This window comes from Nuphar pumila, chromosome 10, assembly GCF_984573655.1.
Source record: "Nuphar pumila chromosome 10, dmNupPumi1.hap1.1, whole genome shotgun sequence".
In the NCBI taxonomy this organism is placed as follows: Eukaryota; Viridiplantae; Streptophyta; class Magnoliopsida; order Nymphaeales; family Nymphaeaceae; genus Nuphar; species Nuphar pumila.
In genome coordinates, this window is record NC_143258.1 from 99,530,903 (window position 1) to 99,557,896 (window position 26,994).

At 36.4% G+C, this 26,994-nt stretch overlaps 1 protein-coding gene across 5 annotated transcripts in view; it reads right to left on the reverse strand.

Moving 5' to 3' along the window:
* Positions 1-24,794, reverse strand: part of LOC149827551 (brefeldin A-inhibited guanine nucleotide-exchange protein 5-like) — a 91,236-nt gene extending 66,442 nt beyond the window's left edge. For 3 of the 5 annotated variants that reach the window (XM_090019469.1, XM_090019466.1, XM_090019470.1), the window contains exons 1-13: positions 24,707-24,794; positions 24,472-24,554; positions 24,161-24,337; positions 12,523-12,598; positions 3,784-4,042; positions 2,442-2,563; positions 2,295-2,353; positions 1,131-1,188; positions 961-1,045; positions 624-848; positions 468-526; positions 179-248; positions 26-94 (exon numbers count right to left, since the gene is read on the reverse strand). In XM_090019469.1, coding sequence (XP_089875595.1) covers positions 26-94; positions 179-248; positions 468-526; positions 624-848; positions 961-1,045; positions 1,131-1,188; positions 2,295-2,353; positions 2,442-2,563; positions 3,784-4,042; positions 12,523-12,598; positions 24,161-24,275 — 1,197 coding nt within the window. In that variant the 5' untranslated portion in view covers positions 24,276-24,337; positions 24,472-24,554; positions 24,707-24,794. The remainder of the gene's footprint in view (positions 1-25; positions 95-178; positions 249-467; positions 527-623; positions 849-960; positions 1,046-1,130; positions 1,189-2,294; positions 2,354-2,441; positions 2,564-3,783; positions 4,043-12,522; positions 12,599-24,160; positions 24,338-24,471; positions 24,555-24,706) is intronic. The other 2 variants (XM_090019467.1, XM_090019468.1) reach the window with 2 other exon arrangements.
* Positions 24,795-26,994: the final 2,200 nt, after the last annotated feature.

Here is a 26,994-nt window from a genome sequence, read left to right on the forward strand (position 1 = left end):
GTCACAGCATGCAACAGAATCACACCTGTAGAAGTTCAAGTGACAGCAACCTCGTCTTAGTAGCAACCTCATCATTCTCTTCTTTCATGCTCATCTGCAAAAAAACATGGATGTCTGAATGCCAAGACCACTTAGCTGATTGAAGGAAAACAGGACAATGTACAATTCTAAAAAGCACCTTGCAAAGTGTTCGGAACAACAGCAAAGCATCACGTTTCCCTATACTCATGGTCTCAAGATCAATCCCTCTGAAATGAATGCAATGTTTGTTCTGAAGAATCAATCAATAGAACTTTTGCAATGCACGCATAACAAAGTCTTTAAAATCAAATGCCATATCACCAAAGTTACTCCCTAGGCTAAGATTTTCCACACTGAAGAACTGCCTTTTGCAATGTATGAATAACAGTCTTTAAGGTGACATATCACCCCAAATAAATTACTTTCTATATTAACACTTTCCATACCGAGATACTTTTTTCCCATCCTCGAGATGAACTGCCTTGTCAAGAACAGCCTCCAAACCCTGAAAAATGTAAGTGTTCACAATCAATCTGTTTGGAAATGCAAACGAAAGAAGTAATCATCCATGAGATCAAAGTGCAATGTAAAATCTTTGGTACCTTGATATCAGCGCCACCAGCAAGATGTTGAAGCTCCTCAACAATTGCATGAGATGTGCCTTTATCGTCATCCATAGAAAGTGCATCCCCCAAAGTTTTCTTATCATCTGGTTTATCCATGGAAATTTCCTCAGATGAAATCTCAGCTACCTGTTCTGAATTACCTGATGCTGGAAGAGTCGCTTGAATTTCTCCTTCCGCGGTCGGAGGAACATTCATGAGATTCTGGCAGGAAAAGAAACTTTAATAAAGGTTTTTCCTTTCCATATTGAAAACAGCAATTACAACAACAGGCAAGTAAAAATATCTGGAATGGAAGGATTTTGTGCTTCTGTACCTCATCGCTTTCCATTCGCCTAAAAATGATGTTAATCATTTGAGTCAACATGGCCTTTGATGTCGCCTGGTTTATAGGACTCTTGCTATGACATCCAAGTTAAGAATCAGAACATCATAGAAATGTATCTGCAATCATAAAATGCTGCCATATAAGCCACAGTTTGGTACCTGTTAAGTGCAATGTTGTAACATATTCTAATCACTCCCAACAGGCATTCACCATGTACTGCAGTCAAGGAATGGCCACTAATGTTATTCAACTGATAATATCTGAATGAATTACTCCTTAACAGAACTTATTAAACAAGCTGAACAGAACTAGTACACTCATAGGGGTGTTGCGTGTGTGTGTGTGTGTGTGGGAGGGGGGGGGGGGTTATCTTGCTTCATTTGATATTTTGATGCTCCTTCTCTCTTTCTTACGGGCCATTCTTTTTCTTCATTATAGGTCATATTTAGGAGTATTTGTGTCCTCTTTTATAGTCTAAGAATGTTTATCGAAATACTCACCAACGTTACCACTTCCCAATAAATACCCGATATCCAAGTTCATGGTCTAGGTTTGTGTGTACAGTTTAAAGTTTATGTATGTTAAGCCTCCCATTCTCCTAGAATATTTGTCATTTTTTTACAACCCTTTTATAGAAGCACACAGCTTCTATTAGAAAAAGGAAAAAACAACAAAAATGGCAACGATAAACCGAAAGCAGAGTATTAGGTCTGAGACAGATCAATCAGGAGATCACTGTATAATTTATACTGTACATATTAAATAGCCTAAAATATAAGTGTATTACATTACAATCGGGTAATCTGTCAATGAATATCTATTACAGGTAGAAAAGATAGGTTGCCATGATGGCAAACTCACTCTCTGCTTACCACTTAGCCAGTGGTGTTGACTTAAAAGAGTTCCTACTACAACTACATATATGAAGCCATGATAATTTAAATTCAGATTTCAAAAAACCAGAAGAGGCTTTAGTTGGCCTTATAACTTGAAAACAGATGATTTATAAGACAATTTGTTTGTAGACCTGTAGTTTATTAGATTCTGATAACATGTCCTCTGTCAACTTAGAGAACTTATGGTATGCCCCTTCATGGCAATGGATTGAACTTGAAGGCATAAAGATTCAAATGATGGGAGCTAAAGCAATCAATTCTCAACTTTGCAATGAAATTTTTATTCATAGCAAATCTGCAGAAAATTAGTCTGACAAGAGAAAATGGAAAATTTTATTTCTAGACAGCCAGGCAAACATAACCTTTCTATAAAACAAGACAAGAAACCATGCTACAACAGAATTTCCTGATTTAAGCAGAGCATACCTCTGAACTTGGTCGATGCTACAGCAGTTAAAAGTACCTTCAGCACTTGTAGGATGGTACTGCACAATATAGCTATCAGATATTTGGCCAACAGTTGTGGACATTAAGATCCACACAGTGTGAATTAAATATGAAAAAACAGTATACCTATCAAATGAAGAATTATCAGTACAACCACAGACCATGTTGAGAATATCAGTGAACAATGGAGCATTTCTACCACCATGTAGACCAGGATCACCTTCCAAATGGTCATAGGCAATGAGTTTCTGTGACAAAAGAATATATCAGATGTGCAAGATTCTTGTACCGTACAAGCCATATGCAAATTATTAAAGGAGAGATATTTCTGGTTGGTCCGTATGAAGATAATTCCATATGTAGCAATAGTTCACTAGAATGGCAATTCAGGTAAATATAAGGAGCTCTTCTCAACTCATTTTCAGAAACTATAACTATCAAATTTTCAACTTTTTTGAACAAAATTTAAAATAACTACAAGGGTTCCTATTTGAGACTCAAGCTAAGGGTTAGGCCATCTAATGATTTAACCCCAAATCACTCAGTTAAGAAATTTGTGAGAGTTTGAAATATTTATTGAAATGAGTGTAGTTGAGATGCGTATGCTGAGATGGATGTGTGGAAACACAATAAAAGATAAGATTCGGAACGAGGAGATACGTAAGAAGGTAGGCGTTGCACCCATTGAAAATAAGATGAGAGAGAATCGTTTACAGTGGTTTGGACATATTTGGCGAAGGCCTAATGATGCTCCAGTTAGAAGGATGGAGAAATGGGAAAATATATTAGTTAAAAGAGGTCGGGGTAGGCCTAGGAAGACATGGATGGAGGTGATAGGAAAGGATATGAATGCTTTGAACCTCACCGAAGATATGGCATTGGATAGAAATGATTGGAGGAGAAGGATTCATGTGGAAGACCCAGAATGATTTTCTTTTTTGGTTCATATCGCCGACCCCAATTGTTTTGGGATGAAGGCGTAGTTGTTGTTGTTGTTGTTGTTGTACTGTCATGTAATAAATTGGTTTTTTTTTCAGAAATAGTCTCCTCTAGTTTTTTCTTTTCTGTATAGACTAAGTGAACATGCCTGATCTGACTGGTTTGAACATGGTTGTGGTCATGAGAGTTTTTTTATTGAAGCAGTGAATTTCCTGACTTTGTTGAGGAGTTTGACAGGACTCTTTTGTTAGTTTTCTTTTCTGCTGCACATGTTTACTTTGATGTATGAGCAAGTTGATTTTTTCTTTATTTTTCTTGCATAGACATCCTATTGTTGGTTAAAACTGCTGAAGAATAAGATGATAAATCAGTGATTTATGTTTGTGCCCAACAGTTTTTGCAGCTCAACTCATAATGTTATTCAAATGTTCTCCAGACACAAACTAGATTGAAAATTTTCCCAACAGAAGCCCAAAAAGTTTTAAAAAAATGACAATGCACACACGGATCAATAGAAGAGTTCACTTACATGAAGGCAATCAAGAGCGAGCTCAACAATTTTCGCATTTTTTGTCTCAAATGCTAAACGGAGAGGCTGTAAGACAATATCTAAATCAGGCCCTCCTAGAGTATGACCAGCACTTGACAAGGCTCCTGTAATTGTCTCACTTGTCCCAACTGTTCTAACCACCTTATTAGTTCCCATCTTGGTAGAAGGAGAAGCATCCACTTGAGTTTCATCTTTCACTGCCTCTGCCTCACCAGTGCCGCTCACTTTTGAAGACAAACTGCAATAAAGGAATTTCATTATATCACCAAATATTTGAACTTCACACAGCATACTAGAAATGAAATTCTAACAACAAACCACAAGAACATCATGCATACGGCAAGGAAACAAGACAGGCACCTATAGAATGTTTAAACTAAACCAGATCGGCAAGCAGGGAAAGGATATGCCACAAATTTATTCATGCCTAAATGGCACCTTGCCAGAAAATTAAACAGAAAGGAAGCCTTTAGGAAGGAAATATGGTGATACTTTTACCAGCCTGGTGGTCTGATAGCCTGGTGTACATGAAAAATGATGCCACCAACCATCAACATGAAATAAGCAGGTTTGAGTGGTTTAGAATTGACCAATCGTAAGTACCAGGCACTCAATTTTTTCTGTTAATATCAATGCCCCACAAAGTAATTTGGTTGTATATCTGCAAAATAAATGAAAGAGGTACCAGCCCAGTACAATATTTCCACCAAGTCAAATGGAAGACATCGACCAAATAGTTTGCAACCACCATCATCCCCTCAAATCACACTGGCCACTCATATAGAACTAGGAGATTGTCTACTTATGACTTTCTTAAGAGACTGCTTGCTCGTCTGATTGGATAATTCTCTCTTCCCTTTATCCCTTCTAGTTTGATTTTGCAGCAAGCATGCTGCTCTGCTGTAACTTTGATAGATTTATATGGAAAAGGCTTGCTAATCTCTTTCAGCAATTGAGAATGGCAAATACAAATATGAGTGAGATGAAACTTCTATGTTGAAAACGAACCCACCTTTTCAACATAGAATCATGGAGAAATGGGACCTGATGGATTCTCCACAACTCTGAGAGAGAGTGGCCAAAGAGTGCCATGCCTAAAAACAGGTAGACAGGTTCAGTCCTTCACAGAGTTACCAGTCGGGGAAGCGGGAGCGGGAAGCAATACGGGAAGCAGAAGCGGGAAGCAAGGCACTTTCAAAAATTTAGGAAGCGGGAAGCGTTGGATGACTTAGAAGAAAATCACGAACCGTCTCGGAAGCGACCTAGGAAGCGAACCGGAAGCGAGGGGGAAGCGAAAAAAAAAAATGAAAAAAATGGGGAAGCGAGGGGGAAGCGTGTTTCCCATAAAAGGAAAATGTGCTTCCCATTTTTGGGAAGTGTGCTTCCCTGCACGTTTCGGAAGCGCGACATTTCGCGCTTCCGAAACGTGCTTCGGGGAAGCGCGCTTCCCCATGCGCCTAGGCGCTTCCGGTAACTCTGGTCCTTCACAGCTTTGTGGAGCAGTTTCAGAATATCTCAGGATGGTTTTTTATAAAACATCACATCCCATTCTGTACTGCATGGACCAGAGTGCAAAGGGCCCACAGATCTGGTTTCAGATGGGACAGATAGGGAGTGGATGGATTTTACAATTAAGAGGACTGCAAATAACACTTGCATTCCATTTTTGTGGGGACACAATCATCCTGCTTTTGATGCAAGATGTGGGGGCTATGCAGGATGGGGACGCAAACATCCCAACAGGATATTGCATCTCACCGTTCCAACACCCCCTTAGGGAAAACCAGTTCTGAAGAAGAAGAAAAGGGTTTCCTCAACAGCTCGCTGGGTATAAACCGCTTCACATTAAAAAATGTGCAGTAGGAAATAAAAAATCACTGAGCATAACCATCCAACTATTGCCCTAAGATTGTGGCCCATACACTAAATTGTTTTCCTCGTAACCAGCAAAATCTGAAGGCTGCACACCCAACAATGACTATTCATGCACAGATCTAGGGCCTCCTCTCACAGCAGGGGATAAATGGCTGGGGATGATCTCTCTTGGATTGGACAGCAATGTAATGAAATAGCAGAAAATGCAAAAACAATGTCACTAAGGGCCTACAAGATCACAATCACAAAAGTGCACATGTACAAACCAATGTCACTAAGGCCTTACAAGATCACAATAACAATGTACACAAGCACAAGTCCAATATAAGACAATACAATAACCAACAAAAAGCAACAACAAAAGCACTAAGTGCATATGCAACATTAAAAAACTAAATAGAAAAACACAAAACATAAAAATATTTATCTTTATTGAGCATAAATGCTTAAGAGCAACATTGAAAAATGAAAGTGGATAAAAGCCCCTATTTATACACATACAAGATAGAGGGAGACCACAATAGAGCTGTTGGACTACTCCAACAGCTCTATTGATTATTGACTAGTCAAAAAAGAATCTAACAGCTATATTTGGTATTTGACTAAATAGTCCCTATAAAAAATAGAAAAAGACAAACAGAAATGAATAAAATAAAGTACTAGTTTGCCCCTAATGGGCATAGCCTATTACAAAAACTGAAATGGCCAAAATACCCCTAATGGGTATTTACCTATTACATCATTTATAAATAAAATATATATACATATATGAATATATATATATATATGTGTGTACAATATCAACCAAAAATATATATATGTATGAAAATACATATATATACATGTACAACCTAACACTCCTCAAATTTATGGTGTGATATACCAAAAGTTTGAAAATACATAAATAATCAACAGGAAGGATCAAAGTCTTCAAGTATCTTCATTCGATGTCTCCATCTTTATGTCGCATCAGAGAATTTTGTAAATACAAGTCTCTAAATGTCTTCATTGATGATCGTCTACAAACGCCTTTATCAGCTATCTCCATCTTCATGACACGATGCATCAAATATATTCCTTTTTCAATCCATCGCATCTTTACGAACCTGCAGGGAGAACAAAACAAAGGTTCTAACTAAACAAGGAAAATATCCTAACCCAATATTTATAAAAGTTTAAAAAATAATATACTTTCAAAACAAGAATAACCTATGTCACACAGACTCGGTTAGGGAGGTGCCGCACCCGAGTCGACACGCCCTGACACGGGTGCGGCTTCGGACTCGGCCCGAACTCTGTCAACGTTGAGTCGAACTCGGTCAATGAGTCGAGGCCGAGTCCGTCCACATTTTGGACTCGGACAACTTTGATCGAGTCCAAAAATGTTCATTTTTAGGACAAAAAACAAAAAAATTTATTTTTATATATCTTTTTTTAAATATATATATATATAATCAGACTGTGCAATGCAGTTGCACAATCACAGACTATGCAACTTCAACTGCACAGTAACAGACTGCATTGCACAGTCTGTGCAACTGTTAACGTATAAAGTTTAAACATTTGAATGTCAAAACTAAACAGATCACAAAGATGTGAATGCTATACTAAAGGGGTCATTTCAAAAATTAGACCAGTACAGATTATGGACCATTTCACAAGGTCATAGTTTCAAGTTTTTTTTCCTTTAACCATGGCCCATAGATGTGTTTACCTTAATTTAATTGTTCACTAGAATTATTGTTATATATATATATATAGCCGAGTCCCCGTGTCCAAAATGTTTGAAATTGCGCCGCACCCGTGTCACACCCGCACCCATGTGACATAGAGAATAACACATAAATAAAATTTTTAAAAAAAGGTAATAATTTTTAGAAACATGAGATAATCATTAAGAAAGATAAGAGGAGTATTCCTCAAGGATTAATTTTTATGAAATCAAACCATAAACTCAAAATCAACATATCTTTTAAGAAGACATAAATGTTGATCGATGAGAATGATGTAATCACGAAAGTATACATAAATCATCTAGAAGAGATAAACAATTAGCATAAATAATATCCCAAGCATTTCAAATAACATGCATATAAAATAGAATAATTCAAAAGAAGATCTCACGAACAGAGGAGCTAATTAAATTCATGCATACAATAATGTGAACAAGATAATTAATATGAAACACACATATGCAATTAAAGCATATTTAATGCACATGAAACGACAATAAAAAAAACTATTTTATTAATAAAATGCACATAGAATGCATGAATTTAATGAAAAGAAACAAGTAACCTTCGATTATAAACCATATCTAGTGGACAACACATAAGTGTTTACTTAAGAAACATATTCTCAAAACCTACAAAGGGAGCACACACAAGAAAACTCATAATATAAAGAATAAGATTTTTATTAAACATCACAAGTATGCAAAAATGCTTGAAATTTTTATCCATAAATATCTTTCATACAAGGAAAAACAAGTAGTAAAAGTTTAGAAATTTCAAGAAGAGTTTTTTAAAATCCCACATAACAAAGAGAATGATATTTGCAAATCAATACCAATTTATGAAAATCTGAAGAGATTTAAATTAGCACAAATATTAAGAAGTGATATTTTGTAAACTTCAACAATAGTTTGACCACCACAAGCAATCACCTCACTAGGCCTCTAAAACTCAAAAATCAAGTGTATCGGTGACTAGAACAAGGGCATAATCACTATGCTACTAAAGGGCTAAAAATCATACAAAACTGTGAATAAATATCTCTTGTCTACATATAATGACACTCAAACCAAGTGTATCAGCAACTACAGCAAAAACATAACAAGAATGCCACTAATGGCCAAAAACACACACACGAAGGTGTGAATAAACATCTTTTATCTACATATAATGGTACTCAAAACAAGTGTATCAACGACTAGATTAAGAGTATAACCAATGGGTGCACATAATTCACTACATTTAAACACAACATCTCTTGTCTACATATAATAACACATAAAACAAGTGTATCAACGACTAGAATAAAAGTATAACAAGAACGCTACTAATGGGCTTAAAACGCACACGAAGGTGTGAATAAACATCTTTTGTTTACATATAATGACACTTAGATAAGAGGCATAATAGGAGAAAACACACAAGGTAAAAAACTTATAATGAAATCAAGTTAATATTACTAATAAGAATATCAATCTTTCAAAACGCCATGGTTTTTAAAATAGATAGTCATCTCAGATACACATAATTATAAGCATTCATAATAAAGACAATGTCCAAAAACAAATGAGTGATTCAACACACTCACATAATCAGAGATCGCCTAACTGTCAGTTAGAGCCAAACTAAAAACTGACAATCTAAACCAGTGTTGTGAAAAGCGTTGAGGCGTAGCGAGGAGCTCTACCAAAAACCGAGGTGAGGCGTAAAGCGTAAGCCTCAAAAGAAAATTGAAAACTTTTAAAAAATTATAAAAAAGTATCTAAAAATACAAATAAATAAAGAAATGTTTTGTTGATGAAGTAACAACCAATAAAAAATAGAAAATCTCAAATAAGTACTAAAAAATATGAGATTAACATATAAAAGTAACTAAGAAACTGATTAAATAACTGGAAAACTAATTATATAATTGAAAAATATAGTGTCCTATAAAGGTAACAACCAATAAGCAATAGAAAATCTCAAATAAGTACTAAAAATATGAGATTAACCTATAAAAGTTAAAATATATGAAAATTTTCTTCTTGACGCCTTAAGGTGCATACGGCCGCACCTCAAGGCGAGTTGCGCCTTTTGTACCTCAAGGTGTTTTTTGATAACATTGATCTAAACTGACATAAAACGAGGTGCACACAAATCAGCCCAACAAACATCTCTGATTCAACAATAACAAAACCAAGAAAAATGATGCATCACATAAAAGTCTGAGATGGACAACACAAATGCCATAAGAAAGAAATAAATACTCACGAAACTCAATTTTCAAACAAGTGAGTTCATATATAAGAATCGATTTGAAAAAATAAAGTTTCAAATCAAATCCTAATAACGGTAGATAAAAACTAAGAATGCACAACAAGTGTCAATTGATGCAATCAAATGCAATAGATAACTCAATTTAGATTGCAGTCTACTATGAGATAATCAATGCCATATGACATTAAAGAGGGCCAAAACAAATATAGAGATTATCAAAGTATCATATAGAAAACCAAGTACATAAACAAGTATAACTAATCATGGATACTCATAAAGAGATCAAATATATATGCAAGTGATAGATTAAGGCACTAAGAGCACAATATAAAAATGTATATTTTATAAATAACAAATATGCAATGAATCAAGAGTCTTTTAATCAAGAATACACATGTCCACCAAAGATCCAGGTGGATAAGCACGTCCATGAATAATGGACAAGTACTAAAGAGAATCATGAAGGAAATACTTAGAACACCCATAAAGAGCAAACACAAAGAAGTTTCTAATAATTCTCAACTTAATATTTTATTAAAAACTATGTATGCAACATAATCCCATGAAAAACATGTAAAATAATGTCATAAGACTGAGAAAATAACGTAATCATAAGTACCACAAAATATTATAATTATTGTCTTACAAAAGGACCATAAAAGGCATTTATTAAAGTGAATGACTTTCCATAAAAAAAATTATGTTCAATACCTTATGCACGAATAAACAATCTTATTAATCATGTAAGGCAATCATAAGTGCATAAGGATCAAATATTAATATAAAAATTATTTATTCATAAGTTAGATCATAATTTTTAACACTTCATATGCTATTTTTAATACACCAAGAGTAAAGAGAAAAATAAAATACAAGTTTAAGCAAAATTTCATAAGATCATACTTGTGAAATACACACAACATCATTAATTTAAAATATATGGTAATTTTTCAAAAGAGAACAAAACAAAGTTTAATAATAAATACGAACATGATTTGACATTTATAATCATGACTTGTTCAAACGAAGCATCTAAATGCCTCAAGCATACAAGATTATATACATATATATCAAATAAAGCAAGTTTTGGAAAAAAAATTAAGATTCAAACATGATTTAAAAAACATACGTATATATAATTTCACAAGATTAAACAAATAAGCCTTATAAGATATTTAAAAAAAACAAGTCTAATGATCATTAAAACACATTTAAATTTCTTTTAATAAAAATAACAAATATATATATATATATATATATATATATTTTAAAGATATAAGATGCATACCGAGTCAAGATTTTCCTTGAATCCAAGTCACACAACGATCATGAATCCTTCACGAAGCACAAACTCGAACTAAAGAATCCCAAAACCCAAAAGAAGCAAAATGCCAAGAATTTCTTGGCTCTGGTACCATGTAATGAAATAGCGGAAAATGCAAAAAAAATGCCATTAAGGGCTTACAAGATCACAATCACAATCTGCACAAGCACAAGTCCACTATGGGACAATATAATAACCAACAAAATGCAACAACAAAAGCATTAAACGCATACAAAACATTAAAGAACTAAATAGAAAAACACAAAACATAAAAATATTTATCTTTATTGAGCATAAATGCTTAAGAGAAGCATTGGAAAATGAAAGGGGATAAAAGCCCCTATTTATACACATACAAGAAAGAGGGAGACCTCAATAGAGCTGTTAGACTGCCAATAGCTCTATTGACTAGTCAACTCTATGTTGACTAGTCAAAAAAGAACCTAACAGCTATATTTGATATTTGACCAAATAGTCCTTATAAAAACAGAAAAGAAAAAAAATAAAATAAAGTATTAGTTTGCCCCTAATGGGAACAGCCTATTACAATAACTGAAATGACCAAAATACTCCTAATGGTATTTACCTATTACATCATATATAAATAAAATATATATACATATATATATATATGAATATATATACATATATATATATATGAATATATATGTACAATATGAACCAAAAATTTATGTGTATGAAAATACATATATATAGATGTACAACTTAACAAGCAAGACCAATATCTCAATGAACTCTTCGATTAAGTGATGACATTTTGTTATCCATTTAAATGTTATATTGCTTTTAATGAATTTCTTCTGAAGAAAAAAAAAAGAAAAAGGAGGAATCAGTCAAAGATAAGATTTTTGTTTCTATACACAATTTGTGTTTCGCTGATAACAAATTAGAAATTTTGGTAGGTCCAAAACCTTACCATGATTAATTGCAAATGCATTTATCATGACTTGACAAGAACCTACTTGGGCCATGAAAGGGATAACCTCTCTTTGTTAAGAATCTCATATATGAATAAATTGTTCCAAGTGACAACTTGCATGGTCTACAGAAGAGCCATAACCTTGCAAGATTTCACCTAGTTGGTTATGTAGATTGATCCAACTACTTGGAAAATATTGGTAACTATTTTGGACATGGAAGCATTACACTGGTTGGTAAGCTATATAGGGAAAACATAACTTATTAGTTATTTCATTATATGTCCCATATTTCAAAAGCATATCCATACATAGGCATTGATCCATTTTCTGAATAATGAATTATCTTGTAGTTGTCATCTAGAATGAGAATTTCTCCCCATGCTAAAAACCACAAATTCCATCAACCATTTCTGTTTTTTATCTTCCACACTACTCTTGCACCCAGTAACTTCTTGCACCTTTAATGTTATCATGGTTTTCTTTTTTCTACTAAAAATGTTTACTTTTCTATGATCGAAGTAGAATACACAAAATATAAATGAAATATTTGGATAATCATATGAAGAATAACACTGAGAACACATACTTATTATCTTCTGGCAAAGTTGCAGCATGAATTTTCTCACTTGAAGCAGGTGGTCGACTGAGCTCTTTAGTACAATCTGCAGGAGAAAAATTAATTATAAAGAAAAAAAGGGTTAGTCATGTGTTCAAATGCATCTAAATGCAACTCAAGAGAACATTTCCCTTTTACCTTTTTCTTTTCTTTTTTTGGTATAAAACCAGAACCAAAAAAGCACGCACACACACAGTCCATGTATTAGAATGTGGAATATGGATTGGATATGGATCCGATATCGGATCCATATCCATTCACGAGTTTTGCTTTAAGTTGTATCATAATGTAACATGTGTTACTTATAAGGGGCAATGTTGTCCTTGTAAAAGATTTTTGTAACCCTATACTAATGAAGGACTAGCGCTGCAACCGAGATAGATTGGGCTGCCGATTTCACAAGAAAGGTTCTCTCTTTCTCTTTCTCTCTCTCTCACGTGTTTTCACATGGTATCAGAGCACGCTGTATTCCTGGGTAGAAAAAAAAAATCTTCCTCAGGGACGTGAACAACCAAGCAATAGCCGAGTTCTCCCTCAGGGACGTGAACAGCCAAGCAATAGCCGAGTTCTCCCTCAGGGACGTGAACAGCCAAGCAAAAGCCGAGTTCTCCTTGTTTTTTTTTGAAGTCGTGAATCTGGTCCTCCTCAGCAACGTTCTCCTTGTTTTTTTGAAGTTGTGAATCTGGTCCTCCTCAGCAAGCAACGTGAATTTGTTCACGTGAATCAGGTTCTCTCCCCTCTCTGTCAACGTGTTCTTCTTGTTTCCTTCAGAAGTCGTGAATCTGGTTCTCCTCAGCAACGTGAATTTGTTCACGTGAATCAGGTTCTCTCCCCTCTCTGTTAACGTCTGCTACCTAATTTGTCCTCTTCAATTTTCCTTTTCCAGCAATTGGTAATTCTCCTTCCTTTCTCATAGTTTTTCTTATTGATTTCACCTTCTTTTCTTATAGTTTTCCTTTATCCTCTTTATTCACACACAGCAACTGGTAGTTTTTTTTTATCCACACACAGCCTGCTGCAGTTTTTTTATTATTCCTCTTAATCCACACACAGCCTGCTGCAGTTTTTTATTCCTCTTAATCCACACACAGCCTGTTTTTTTTTTATCCACACACAGCAACTTGTCATAACTGGGTTAGTTGTTGCACTTCTTTTTCTTAATTTTCCCACAGCAACTGCAGGTCATTTTTCTTCTTCATTCATTCTCAGTTTACACAAAAAGGCTGAATTCGTTTCTTCTGGTACCTATTTCTGTCATAAGCTGTGTCACTCTATTCTTTGTTTTCAGTCACATTTCTGTCATAAGCCTACAAATGGATTCTACAGGCAATTCTAGTCTTTCCTCCAACTTCCTGGGGCAGCTGGTTTCGGAAAAATTGAATACAAATAACTGTTTGACTTGGAAAAGGCAGATTACCCCTTTTATTCGCAATCAAGATCTTTCAGGTCACTTGGATGGCTCCACTCAAATACCTCCGGAATTTGTCACCACCGAAGAAAAAGGGGATGGAGCAATGTCAAGCACCATTCGTAATCCTGTATTTACTGCTTGGATGAAACGTGATCAGGCTCTCGTTGCATATATCACCTCCACACTGTCGCAAGAAGTTTTTGTTTCTATCCCTGATGATTGCACATCTAAAGTATTGTGGGAAACTTTAGCTCAAACCTACTCTCAGATATCAGAGGCTAAGGTGTTGTTTCTCAAGCGTGAATTTCAGCTTTTAAAGAAGGGAGCAATGACCATTATTGAATTTTTAAATCAAGTCAAAAGCATCACAGATCAATTAGCCCTTGTTGGATATCCAGTGTCCGACAAAGAAAAGGTGCAACAAACACTGAATGCCCTGGGATCAGAGTATCATGTACTTGTCACTTCTTTATTATGCTTGCCTTCGTTGCCCAGTTTTGAGGAATTACGTGTTAAACTCTTCCAATACGAGATGTCATTGAAAAGCATATCTCACGCTTCAGCAAGGCAACCATCTACGCATGAGATTCTTGTCACAGGGACGTTTGCTGATCGTACACGGGGAGGGCGTGGCAGAGGCAAGGAAAATCCAATCCAGGGTGGACGTGGGTTACTACCTACACCAAATTCTAATGCCAATTTTTCAAAGAATGTTCCCACATGCTATCAGTGCAACAAGCGAGGTCATATCAAGGCCAACTGTTGGTTCAACCCACAAAATCGGAATAGAATGCAAAACACCAGAAATGTTGGTACATCAGGAACTGCAGGTACGTTCCGAGTCAGTGAAGATGCTAAAGATCTCCTTCTATCTGCTATGGCCAACTTGAATCTGAAGCAAAATGATGATGGAATATGGTATGTTGACTCTGGGGCAGCAACCCATGTCACTGGTAATGCAGGTAAGTTCTCTACTCTGACTCCCTATTTTGAAAAATCTAATATTGTAACCGGAGATGGGACTCACCACCCTATTTCGGACATAGGCAATGTCGTCATTCCTTTGTCTAAGTCATCTATTCATTTATCTGATGTTGTTCATGCACCAAATATAAAGAAAAATATTGTATCTGTTTCCAAGCTTGTTGATTCTACCAATTCTTCTGTGGAATTTACTCCTACTTCTGTCTTTGTCAAGGATCTTCAAACGAAGGAGATGTTCGCTAAAGGAGAGCGACGTGGAGACATGTATGTCTTTAATGAAGATCCAGCTTCCAGTGTCCTGAAGCCCCAGTCTGATCTCGTCTCCAAAAGTTTCCTAAGTACATCCAAATGTAATAAGTCAGATCTCTGGCATTCTCGTCTTGGTCATTGTAGTCAAGTCTTTATTGAAAAGTTAGTGTCCAATGGTCTTCTTTCAGAGTCTGTTTCACCTTTATTGAGGAATAAAATATGTCCCAGTTGTCAGGTTTGCAAAAGTCATGTACTTCCATTTCATCAAATAAATAAAAGAGCTTTTATACCTTTTGAGATAATATGTTCAGATGTTTGGGGCCCAGCTCCTAATCCTTCCTCTTCTGGAAGTAAATATTATATGTCCTTTATTGACAGTTTCTCTCGTTTTACCTGGATATTCTTTATGAAACACAAATCAGAGGTCTTTTCCATTTTCCGTCATTTTCATGCCTATGTTAAAAATCAATTCTCTCAAAATATCCAAATTCTCCAATGTGATGGAGGTGGTGAGTATTCCTCTAAAGAATTTTTAGATTTTCTCCAAGATAATGGGATGCATCGTAGAGTTTCTTGCCCGTACACTCCACAACAAAATGGAATTGTTGAACGTAAACACAGACATATTGTGGAAAGTGCTATGAGTATGATGCATGGGAGTAACTTACCCATTAGTCTTTGGTCTGAAGCCTTTCACACTGTCACTCATGTGATAAACCGCCTTCCTATGCCTATTCTTGAAAATCAATTTCCCTATTATGTTCTCTTTGGTGCACATCCCGATTATAATGAGTTACGAGTTTTTGGGTGCACATGTTATGTTCATATTGACAAATCCATGAGGACTAAATTCCAAGACAAAGCCTCTATATGCCAATTTGTAGGTTATGCAGATGAACACAAGGGTTACAGATGTTATGATCCTGCAAATAAGAAGATTAGAATTTCCAGAAATGTTTTTTATGAAAATAATTTTCTGGGAAAAGAAACAAATGCCAATCGTGAACCTACTGGTTCAGTTGCTAATTGGTATGATCCATGGCTTAGTGTTGAACTTATTTCACATGTTGTCGAGCATACTATTCTGTCTCCTGAAAGCATACATGGTGAGACAGTTTCAGATGATGCATCATAAGCAGAGTGTCTAAGATACAAAGGAAATGTGTATACCAAGAGATCTAGAGAGCAAACGAATGTACCTGTTGAAGAACACATTGCATTGTCTAATCACAGATCTAATGACAGAGAAGCACCAAGAAGATCAGGGAAGATAAGGCACCCTATTGAAAAGTGGGTTAGTTATGACAACTTTTCTATGGACTTTCAGATCTTTCTATCCCAGGTTGAAAAACACGATGAACCACTTGGTTTTCATCAAGCTATCCAATCCAACAAATGGATTGAAGCGATGAATGAGGAGATCGAGGCACTTCATGAATGTCGAACATGGGAGATAGTTGGCCGTCCTCCAGACAAAAATGTTGTTGGTTCCATGGTTGCCAGTTGAGGAAGCGGGAGCGGGAAGCGATACGGGAAGCGGGAGCGGGAAGCGAGGCACTTTCAAAATTTTAGGAAGCGGGGAAGCGTGGGACCACTTAGGAGCGATTCGGAAAGCGTCTCGGAAGCGACCTAGGAAGCGTCTCGGAAGCGACCCAGGAAGCGTCTCGGAAGCGAGGGGGAAGCGAAAAAAATAAAAATAAAAAATAAAAAATACAAAAAATTTGAAAAAACAGGGGAAGCGTGGGGGAAGCGTGGGGGAAGCGAGGGGGAAGCGTTGGGGAAGCGTGGGGGAAGCGCGCTTCCCATTAAAGGGAAGCGCGTCCCCCATTAAAGGGAAACGCGTCCCCCATTAAAGGGAAGCGCGCTTCCCAAAAAAGGGGGACGCTTCCCCCCACGCTTCGGAAGCGCGACGTTTCGCGCTTCCGAAGCGCGCTTCCCCTTTTAGCTAGGCGCTTCCGGTAACTCTGGTTGGTTCCAAATGGGTTTATAAAATTAAATATAAACTGGATGGTAGCATTGAACGATACAAGGCGCGTCTTGTGGCCAAGGGTTTCACTCAAGAATATGATCAGGATTATGATGAGACATTCAGCCCAGTGGTGAGAATGGGAACTATTCGCATTATACTTGGCCTGGCAATTGAACATGGGTGGATCCTCAGTCAGCTTCATGTTAAGAATGCATTCCTTCATGGGAACTTAAAGGAAGAGGTCTATATGGAGCAGCCTCAAGGTTATACAGAGGGAAGCCCAAAAGAATATGTATGCAAGTTAACCAGAGCTTTGTATGGATTGAAGCAAGCTTCTAGGTCATGGTTTGAAAGCTTTTCCTTAGAAATCCATAAACATGGTTTCTTTCGTTCCCAACTTGACCATTCTCTGTTCATATATAGGAACGGTACCACTGTGGTTTTCTTACTCATATATGTTGATGATATTGTTATCACTGGTAATGCTCCAGACCACATTCAGCGAATTAAAGTTCTATTGAGTATGCGATTCAAAATGAAAGACCTTGGGGAGCTGAGATATTTTCTTGGAGTAGAGGTAGATAGACAAGGTGATAAAATGTCATTAACTCAACATAAATACACTCTTGATTTTCTAGCTAAAGCAGGAATGACAGATTGTAAACCTCTACCCACACTCAGTGTTGTTAATCAAAGGCTCAGTATCTGTGATGGTGAGTTATATCCTGATGCTGTCAAGTATCGGAGTTTAGTAGGTATGTTACAATACCTTACCTTCACTAGACCAGACATTGTGTATTCTGTCAATCAAGTATCTCAATTCATGCATGGACCAAAGACTGGTCACATGGATGTTGTCAAACGCATTCTTCGCTATCTAAAAGGAACGGTGGGTGATGGACTCACATATACTCAATCTTCATGGAAATCACCAAAACATGACATACTTGCCTATACATATGCAGACTGGGCAGGGGATCCAGATGAGAGAAGGTCTGTTTCAGGATACTGTGTTTTCATTGGGAGAAATCTTGTCTCATGGAGTAGCAGAAAACAGAAGGTTGTGGCAAGATCTAGCACAGCGGCAGAGTATAGATCTATGGCAGCTACCACAGCAGAAGTGACCTGGATTAGGCATCTTCTTACAGAGATGGGAGAGGATATCTCAAATTCGACACTTATGTGTGATAATAGAAGTGCTATACAAATTGCATTCAATCCAATCCATCACAGTCGGACTAAACATATTGAAATCGATCAACATTTCATCAGACAAAAGATAGCCGACAAAGAGATTGAACCAGTTTATGTGCCTTCAGAAGACCAAGTTGCTGATATGTTTACAAAAGGTCTTACAAGCCATCGTTTCTGGTATCTGAAGAACAAGTTGCACATGGTTCAACCCCATACACAACTTGAGGGAGGGTATTAGAATGTGGAATATGGATTGGATATGGATCCGATATCGGATCCATATCCATCCACGAGTTTTGCTTTAAGTTGTATCATAATGTAACATGTGTTACTTATAAGGGGCAATGTTGTCCTTGTAAAAGATTTTCGTAACCCTATACTAATGAAGGACTAGCGCAGCAACCGAGATAGATTGGGCTGCCGATTTCACAAGAAAGGTTCTCTCTTTCTCTTTCTCTCTCTCTCTCACGTGTTTTCACACCATGCCATTGTCCACCATAGCTAATGTGTCCTTAAAGACAAGCCATAGAAATGATGACTTTAATCCAAAATTGCATTGTTCTGAAGGTTAAGAGGGACATGCTCAAAAGGTTCGGTGGTATTAGAGATCGAACAAAATCTATACAGCTTGTTTGCTACCTTAAGAATTGGCAAAGATATCTAGCCTCTGCTTTTCTCTATTCCTAGTTTATTGTTTAGTTGTTTTCTTTCATCTTAGTTAAGAGAATTCCAAGGTCCCCACACAAAGTATGCTCGTTCCCACTACCAGCAGGTGCTTAAAGTACGGCCGTCACAACTCTCAGGAGCCTGAATTCTACTTGAGGCCTGCGCCAGCAATATCCTAATACCATGATGGCTGGTTCTATGCAGCAAAATTACATTTCAACCTTGATTGCGACATCAGTATCCTAATACCATGATGGCTAGTTCTATGCAGCAAAATTACGTTTCACCCTTGATTCTGGATGTACGCTCTGCCCAAATGTAATATCGTGTGTTTTTCTATAATATTAAATTCTGAAACTTCATAAAATTTGGCTAAGTGTTTCGTAAAGTCTATAGAAATCTTCGATTTTAGGTGGCGTCAATTGAGTTTGGGCGTGGTCCAAGACCTAAATGAGCCAATTAAGATTTGGTAAAACTTTTGATTTTTGACCTTTAAAATCGAGCGAAATTCAAGTAATATATCATTAGATGCATCTCAAAATTCTGAAAACATTGAACTTTTGTTTTTCTGAATTCGGGCTACGGTTGGCCCGAAAATCCTATTTTTTCAAAAATGACCCGTCTCGATGTGACCAATTCTGGATTGGATCGGATCTGATCTGTTTGACCCAAGTCAATATAGATCTAGCTAGACCCATATTAATTAGAATCTGATACAGTTTGAGATCCATATAGATTTAGATCTTAGATCCGAATTCAAATCCAAAATCCAAGTCTAATGAATTTAAAGTTTTAAATTCAATATAAATGTTAAATTGAATGAAATTCAAAGTTAAAAAAGACTCCCATAGGGGTGAGATACCCTCTTAAACTTTTTGAAAAAATATTATTTAATAAATATTAATTAATTAATTAATTAATTAATAAAAATTAATTAATTCTAAAAATTTATTTTTGGTATGGCAAGGTTCTACATTTGTGGAACTCTACCTAATATGTAGGGATTCTAGAAGAGCCCAAATGGGGTTAAAGTAAAAATAGTAAAACAAAATAAAATACCAAATGGATAAAAAAGTAATTAAAAAGAGAAGAAGAGGTTTGAGATAAAGTTCTACATTAGAAGAACTCTATCTCATAACCAAATGGGTGAGAAACTCGAGAAGGGACGCCACCCTCTCTCTAGAAAACCAAAAAAAAATTATAAAAGGGTCTAACTCGCCCCTCTCTCTAGATTTTGTTTTCCAGAAAGAGAGAAGGAAGAAGGGAAAAGAAAGAAAGAGAAAAAAAAGAGAGAGAAAGGGAAAAGAGGAAGGAAAGAAGAAAGAGGACTTCCTTCCGTCCCGATCATCCAACGTTATTTTCGGTTTTTTCCGTTTTCAAACAAAGGTACGGGTTCTTCTACTGATTTGAACAGAGAGAAATAGCCTAAACTAAGTTTATGTAATGTTTTTGGTGGAAAAGAAAAAAAAAATAGGAGAAAAATCTGATTTAGAATATAAGAATATATATACATAACATTACTCTGATTATGTATATATTTATATATATATATATATGAGATGATTTCCTTTCTTTATATATATATAATGCTAAATCAGCCATTTATTTTTGTCATGGCATGTATTTGATTTTCTGACTTCGTGCTTATAGCTAAACCTGATCTACTATCCGTATGGACAGATCTGTCACACTTTGCGTGTGGACAGATCTGGACAGACGTGTCCATATGAACAGATCTGGACAAATCTGTTTCACCGTGCATATGGACAGATCTATACAGATCCGTCACACCGTGTGTGTGGACAGATCTCTCACATTGTTCTTGTGGATAGATCTGCCCGACCATACAAGAGGACAGATCTGCAAATTTTTAATTTTTTTTGGTACGCAGACTTGCTCCAGATCTGCCGATTTCTTTTGGGTGCACGCAAGAAGCCAAGCCTGCCGCGAGGCCTGATATATATATATATATATATATATATATATATATATATATATATATATATATATATGTGTGTGTGTGTGTGTGTGTGTGTGTGTGTGTGAAAAAACGAACAGGGATGTATTCAGCTCATTCAGGTCTGATTTGGGATCAGACTGCTGTTTATAACGGCTGAATGTTATGTTTTAAAAAAAAAATCGTCGTTAAGACATGTCTATATGTGCTAGAACTCATTGGTTGTTAATAAAACCTTTGAGGATCCGAATTGTTGATAAGATGATCAACGGATTCTTTCTTTTTTAGCATTGTCATAGGTTTCGTATTAAGGTGTTGTGCGACACTGTAACTGTTTTTAACATAACTGTTAGTAGACAATGTTTCAAAAGAAAAAAAAACATTGCCATTAAAACGTATGTACATGTGTTGAATCAATCGTTGACTGTAGGGGTGGAGCCGTTATTTTGTTATGAGATATAACAACGCTTTTTTACATTTCCCAGCATTTTTAACATGTTATATTAAAGTTATTTGAAGGCTGTCATGATTGCTTTCATATCATAATTTTATTTAATGTCATTAGGTTGGTCAAAAGTGTTGTTAATGTTGTCTTATGACCTGCTGTTTATGGACGAGCTCATAGCCGACCCCTGTGAAGGGCATGAGCAAGCTGCTCATGCTTGGTTTGTCTACGATATGGTTGTTATGAAGTTGTTTGATGTTGCCATGTGGGTTGGCATCGAAACAACCTTGAAATTTGAATTTTGATCTATATTAGCATTATGTCTGGAAAAAAAATTGTAAGTTGTCATGATTAGGCTGAATATTAATTTGTTTTTGTTGTTGTCATGTGAGTTGTTACAATGCTGTTAAATATGTTTTGTTTATGATTGTTGGTGAGCTGTTATAGGGCATGGTAGTGCTGCACATTTTTTTGCAAGATTGTACGTTGTTCACTACTTTTGGTTGCATGTTTATGCATGAGAAACATGCTGCCAATAGCATGCTAGTGTTGTCTTGTGCATGGGGGCAGCATAACTTTGGCTCGATAGTTATGTTTTGTATCTCGAGCATGCTCGAATTGGCAACGGTGTTTATTGGTTATGTATGCTCATGAAATTAAATATTATGTTGGCATAAATGTACATATCATGAACACGTAATGTTTGAAGTTCTTTTAATGTTGCAATAACATAATCATGTGCATGTTTCGATGTTATGCATGAGATGAATCATAAAAGCATAATGCATGTTGCAAGCAAGTATTCATATGCATATGCAAATTGTTTTATATGTACATTCTAGTTGCATATGAATGAATATGCATTGTAGACATGTTTGAATAATTGTGTGGTTACATGTTCACTGACGATTTTTGTATAAGATACATCGTTGGTCAGATGTGAACTACTGTAGGCCATGTGGGCCACGAGCATGTATTGTAATAAGATATGTGTGTATGCACTGCAAAATCCATTTTGAAATTATTGACTTTTTGAATTAATTACACTGATAAATATTGTAACGGGCCAAGGTCTCGTGTTGTGTTTTGCATGTAGATTTGCAACACGATTCTTTTGTAAAGAATTTGACTTTTGTTAAAAAGATAAAAGAAATAAACAGGATAATTAATATTTCTTTTTTCTAGATGTCCCTTCCACATTGTGGAAATCCTAGATGGCGGTTTTGGGAAAACCGTGAGGATACTAAAATTTCATGTGCGATTGTGTCCCTGAACCCGATATGGTGGTTCGCCTTTCGGCCACGACTTTAGGGAGTTTTCAACCACTTTGCTTGGGAGTGGTGTTGTAGACACAGCTATTGTTATTGATATACCAAGAAAGTGGCATAAGTGAATGTTAATTTTCTAGGTGTCCCGATATTATACGTTGATTTCTAATATTCTGATGGATGGTGTTGATTCCTGATATCGGTCAAGGAACAAGTGTGAAACCCAGTAATAAAATACAAATCGTGTGTTAAGCTATAACTGGAAACGTATCTTGAACTTCAAGAATTTGTGATGTTCGTTTTGAGTATCTGCGGGTTTAATGAAAAGTGAAACTAAACTTGTATGCATTTAATAGAGACATGCATGCAAAAAAGAACTCTGATAATAACCTAATAATTTATTCATGCATGCGCATTGCAATCATGCATATTTTTTGTTCTGCATTAGTTAATGCATTCTTACTTGTTTTGTTTCATGTGAGATATTGTTAATGCATGATAATGGCTTTTAAAAAATGCTTGAATGGTAATTGAATTATGAGAGTGTTGTAGTTATGTTCCTCTGAAAACTTGCATGAATTTGATTTATTCTTTTTCTTTCTTATTTAGATTTTTAAAAGAATTCGTATAAAGAATCTTTAATTTTTATCCAGTACTTCCTATGTTTTTCACATGACCTGAAGCTCAATGACGAGGACGACTGCCACAGGGAGCCTACGAGACTACATGAATTACCTTTTATTTTTTGACAGTGTCATTTTAATTTAGTTCTGTTTTCAGACTTTAATTATTGAGTAATGTAGTTAGTTATTTTGTTTGGACGATTAAATGTAGAGATCCCTTGTGGTTTAAAAGTTGTTAAATCTGCAAGGCCCCGAATCCTTGGGTTTTGATTTCTGCAATTGTTTAAAAAAAATATCTCACTTTTCAATGGGGATAAGTTGGGGGTAGTTACACCAAATCTCTTCCTTTATTTTAAGTCGTTGTCGTTGGAAGTAACCGTTAAAAAGAAACAGGTGCCCCTCATATATCTCCACTGCCCACTCTTCTAAAGCTTTTGCAATCATATGGCATATATCCGAGCTTAGCCTATCATCTTTTAGAGATGTAAGATGTCAAACTCAATCTCATAGTTAACCTTCCTCTTATCAAACTTAAAATTTTCAACCAATGTCAAGCCATTCGCACTTCGGACGCCAAACTGTTCCAATGTTTATCAACGACCAGAGTCCAAATCCATTAGGCATCATGGGACGGTAACAACGTCACAGTGCCAGACAAAGGGAACTAGAAAATCTTTCCTTTTCTTTTTCAACATATCAAAATCGAACTAAAAACACGGTAAAATTCATCGTCCAAGAGATCACCATTTCCCGGATCAAGAATATAGTTCACATTGTCAATAAGCAAGGAAACAGCTGATGGAATTAACAAGCAAACGAAAGAGGACTGCTAGATCACTGACCGATGTAGGCCTGAAGAGCCTTCTGCAGCGGCCCATGCTTTTTCCCAGAGCATTCCTTCAGCATGGACTCGAAGGCGCGCGTCACGAATCCGCCCGCAGCCCCAGCCCCAGCCATCACGCCAAACCGAATAATTTTCCTTTTTCCTCTTTGCTCGAGCGCCGGACGTCTTAAAAGATCTGCGCATCGAATAGCAGAAGAAAACGAGTTGTCGATCCGAAGCCAATAAGATCAGATAATGGCAAAATCTCTTCTTTCAGCAACAAAGAAACATCAGATGACCAACAAAAAAAAACAAACGCTTATAACGAACCGTAATTACCAATCGATGAATCGGACTAACGACTCTCCCCAAGACGCCGCATTCGCGAGAACGATCTCCAGGATCTCCAGATCCTGAGGATGAAGAGCGAGATCCGAGTAAGGAGAAAGGAGAGACGAGCGTCACGATTTATGAGAGAAGGCAAAGGGGATTTCGATTCTTCTGTTCCAAATGAGAATAAGACAACGAAACAGGAGGAGGTGGTGGTGGGCGGAGGTCTCCTTACCTGCAACTTGTTGCCAAGTTCGGGATCTGACGATCGTCACACTGAGAGAGAGAGAGAGAGAGAGAGAGGAAGGCTTGGCCTAATGAACAAAAGAGCATAGCCGGAGGAGGGTGCACTGTGTGCTCGGCTGAGAGGCGCTAAAATTCGCACGCGCCAGGCGAGCCAACCTCGCGCGGATGCACATGCGCGTAATGACGTAAGCAGCTGAGGAGTATCGCCCAAGCACCACCGTTAATCTTCGAGATGAACGGACGATTCAAAACCCAATGTAGGAAGACTTTTTGTGTTTGGTGTTGCTGTGGCAGCTGCCCAATATGGTATGGCACCAAATTTCGCTGAAATTTTGAAATAAAAGCTAAGGGAGGATGCGTATCTTCATGGGCCGCTATACACTCCTCCCAAAAAAGGTGATATTTTCATAATTTTGCCTGTTTTGAAAACAGCCGTATATGGCTTAATATTAGTGTGACATTAATCATTATTTTAAAAAAATGTTTTTCCTTGCTTTTTCTTCCCTCTTGTTTATGTATCTTTGCATATTTTGAGCTTTTCTGCGTGTGATCTTTGCATGTTTTGAAATTTTAAGTGTTCATAGAGTTTAATTTAGGGCCTTTTGGAATCTCGATGCTGGGATGGGCGTTTATGAATTTGGTGTTCCCGAGGCAAAATCTTGGTCAAATGCCCAGTGGTCTCGTTTGGAATCTCGGCGCTAGGATGGGTGTTTATGCATTTGGGATGGAAGGTGAGGCCCTTTCTTCTTTGTATTTACCTTAAAAATGGATTTGGCAGCTAGGTGGTAGCTGGCAAAGCGGCTGCCACTTTCTCAAAATGCATAAATTTTATAAATGCTCATCCCAATTACCAATCCCAAACATGCTCTTATTGCAAGATATTGAGTGGAAATCCCGACGCCAAGATCTGTGACATTTTTGTTTCGGGAAAATGTCAGCTGGGATTAGTCAGACCCTTACCGGTTATACAATTATACTATTGGGTTTTGAACGTGCAACAGCCCAACATAAGGTGACGTGCACTACCTGTTCCTACCAGACAAGCGGAGCCGCTGTTTGGTCAAGATTTGCCACATTGGTGATATGCAGAATGCAAATGGGTCAGATCCAGCATGGTGGTTTTGTGAATTTTGGTTGTTTCGAAATTGATTTTTATTTGGATCCCCGTCTATTTAGGTGTTTTGGATCTGAACAGTTTGCATTCATAGTTGTACGGCATTGCAAGTCAAAGCTGGGACGAGCTTGTCAAAATGCTTGCTTACCATTGGTCTGGTTAAGGTGCCTATGATTTCATATGCTATATGCAAAAAATTCTTGTTCGGTGGGCTATTCAAGATGTAATTTAACCAATGTGGGCTCTGTGTGTTTGGTAGGAGCTGTCAGTGTTAAGACAAGAAAGTTGTACACGATAAATCAAGTACAAGATTTTGATGATGAGCAGCTGGAATAACTGAATTTAAGTTAAGGCAATGAAAATATATGAAAAGAATTGAAGAATTCGTTGAAGAATCTGTGAAAACAAGTGTGCAAATGTAAATTTCTTTAAAAGTCTTAGATTCTTAGCCTTACTTTGATTGTATATCTTACTAGCATTTTACCTAAAAATACTTAAAGAATAACTTTTCTAGAAGGACCCTTGGCAAAACTCATTTTAGAAAGCTCTGTACCCATATTTTCATGTTTATTAGTCGACCAACAGACTCATCAGTCGACCAATTTTTTTGTTCTAGTTTTTCAAAGCAAAACGTCAACTTTTTGATTAGTCGATCGGACAAAATGATTGATTTCTGAAATATTTAACAGAGTCGATTAAAATTTTTTTCAGTCTACTAATGACTTTCATCAGACGACTGACTTTTTTTTAGTAAACTAAGTTTCAAAATCCAAAATTCAAAACTATTCAGCTAGATACAGTAGTCGACTGATGATAACAGTTAGTCTGTTAATATTTGATTTCAGTCAACTAATAACTATTTCAATCGACTAATATAGTCATTTTTTGAAACTTTCAAAAGTTGTGTTCTTTTATTTTTTAAATGTTTTTTTATTGTTCAAAAACCTCTGTTTGACACCCCTTCATACCACCAGCATCTTGAATTATTTAGCTATAAATAAGAATAAGATCTACACTCAAAATTATCAAGAGAAACATCAAATTCTTTGTTTTTCACTCATATTCATTCAAGTATTTATTTTCTCACTCATTGAGTATTTTCACTATAGTTTTTCACTTCAATTCTTTATGTGGGTTAGTGAAATTGTGAGTTGAGTATTTAA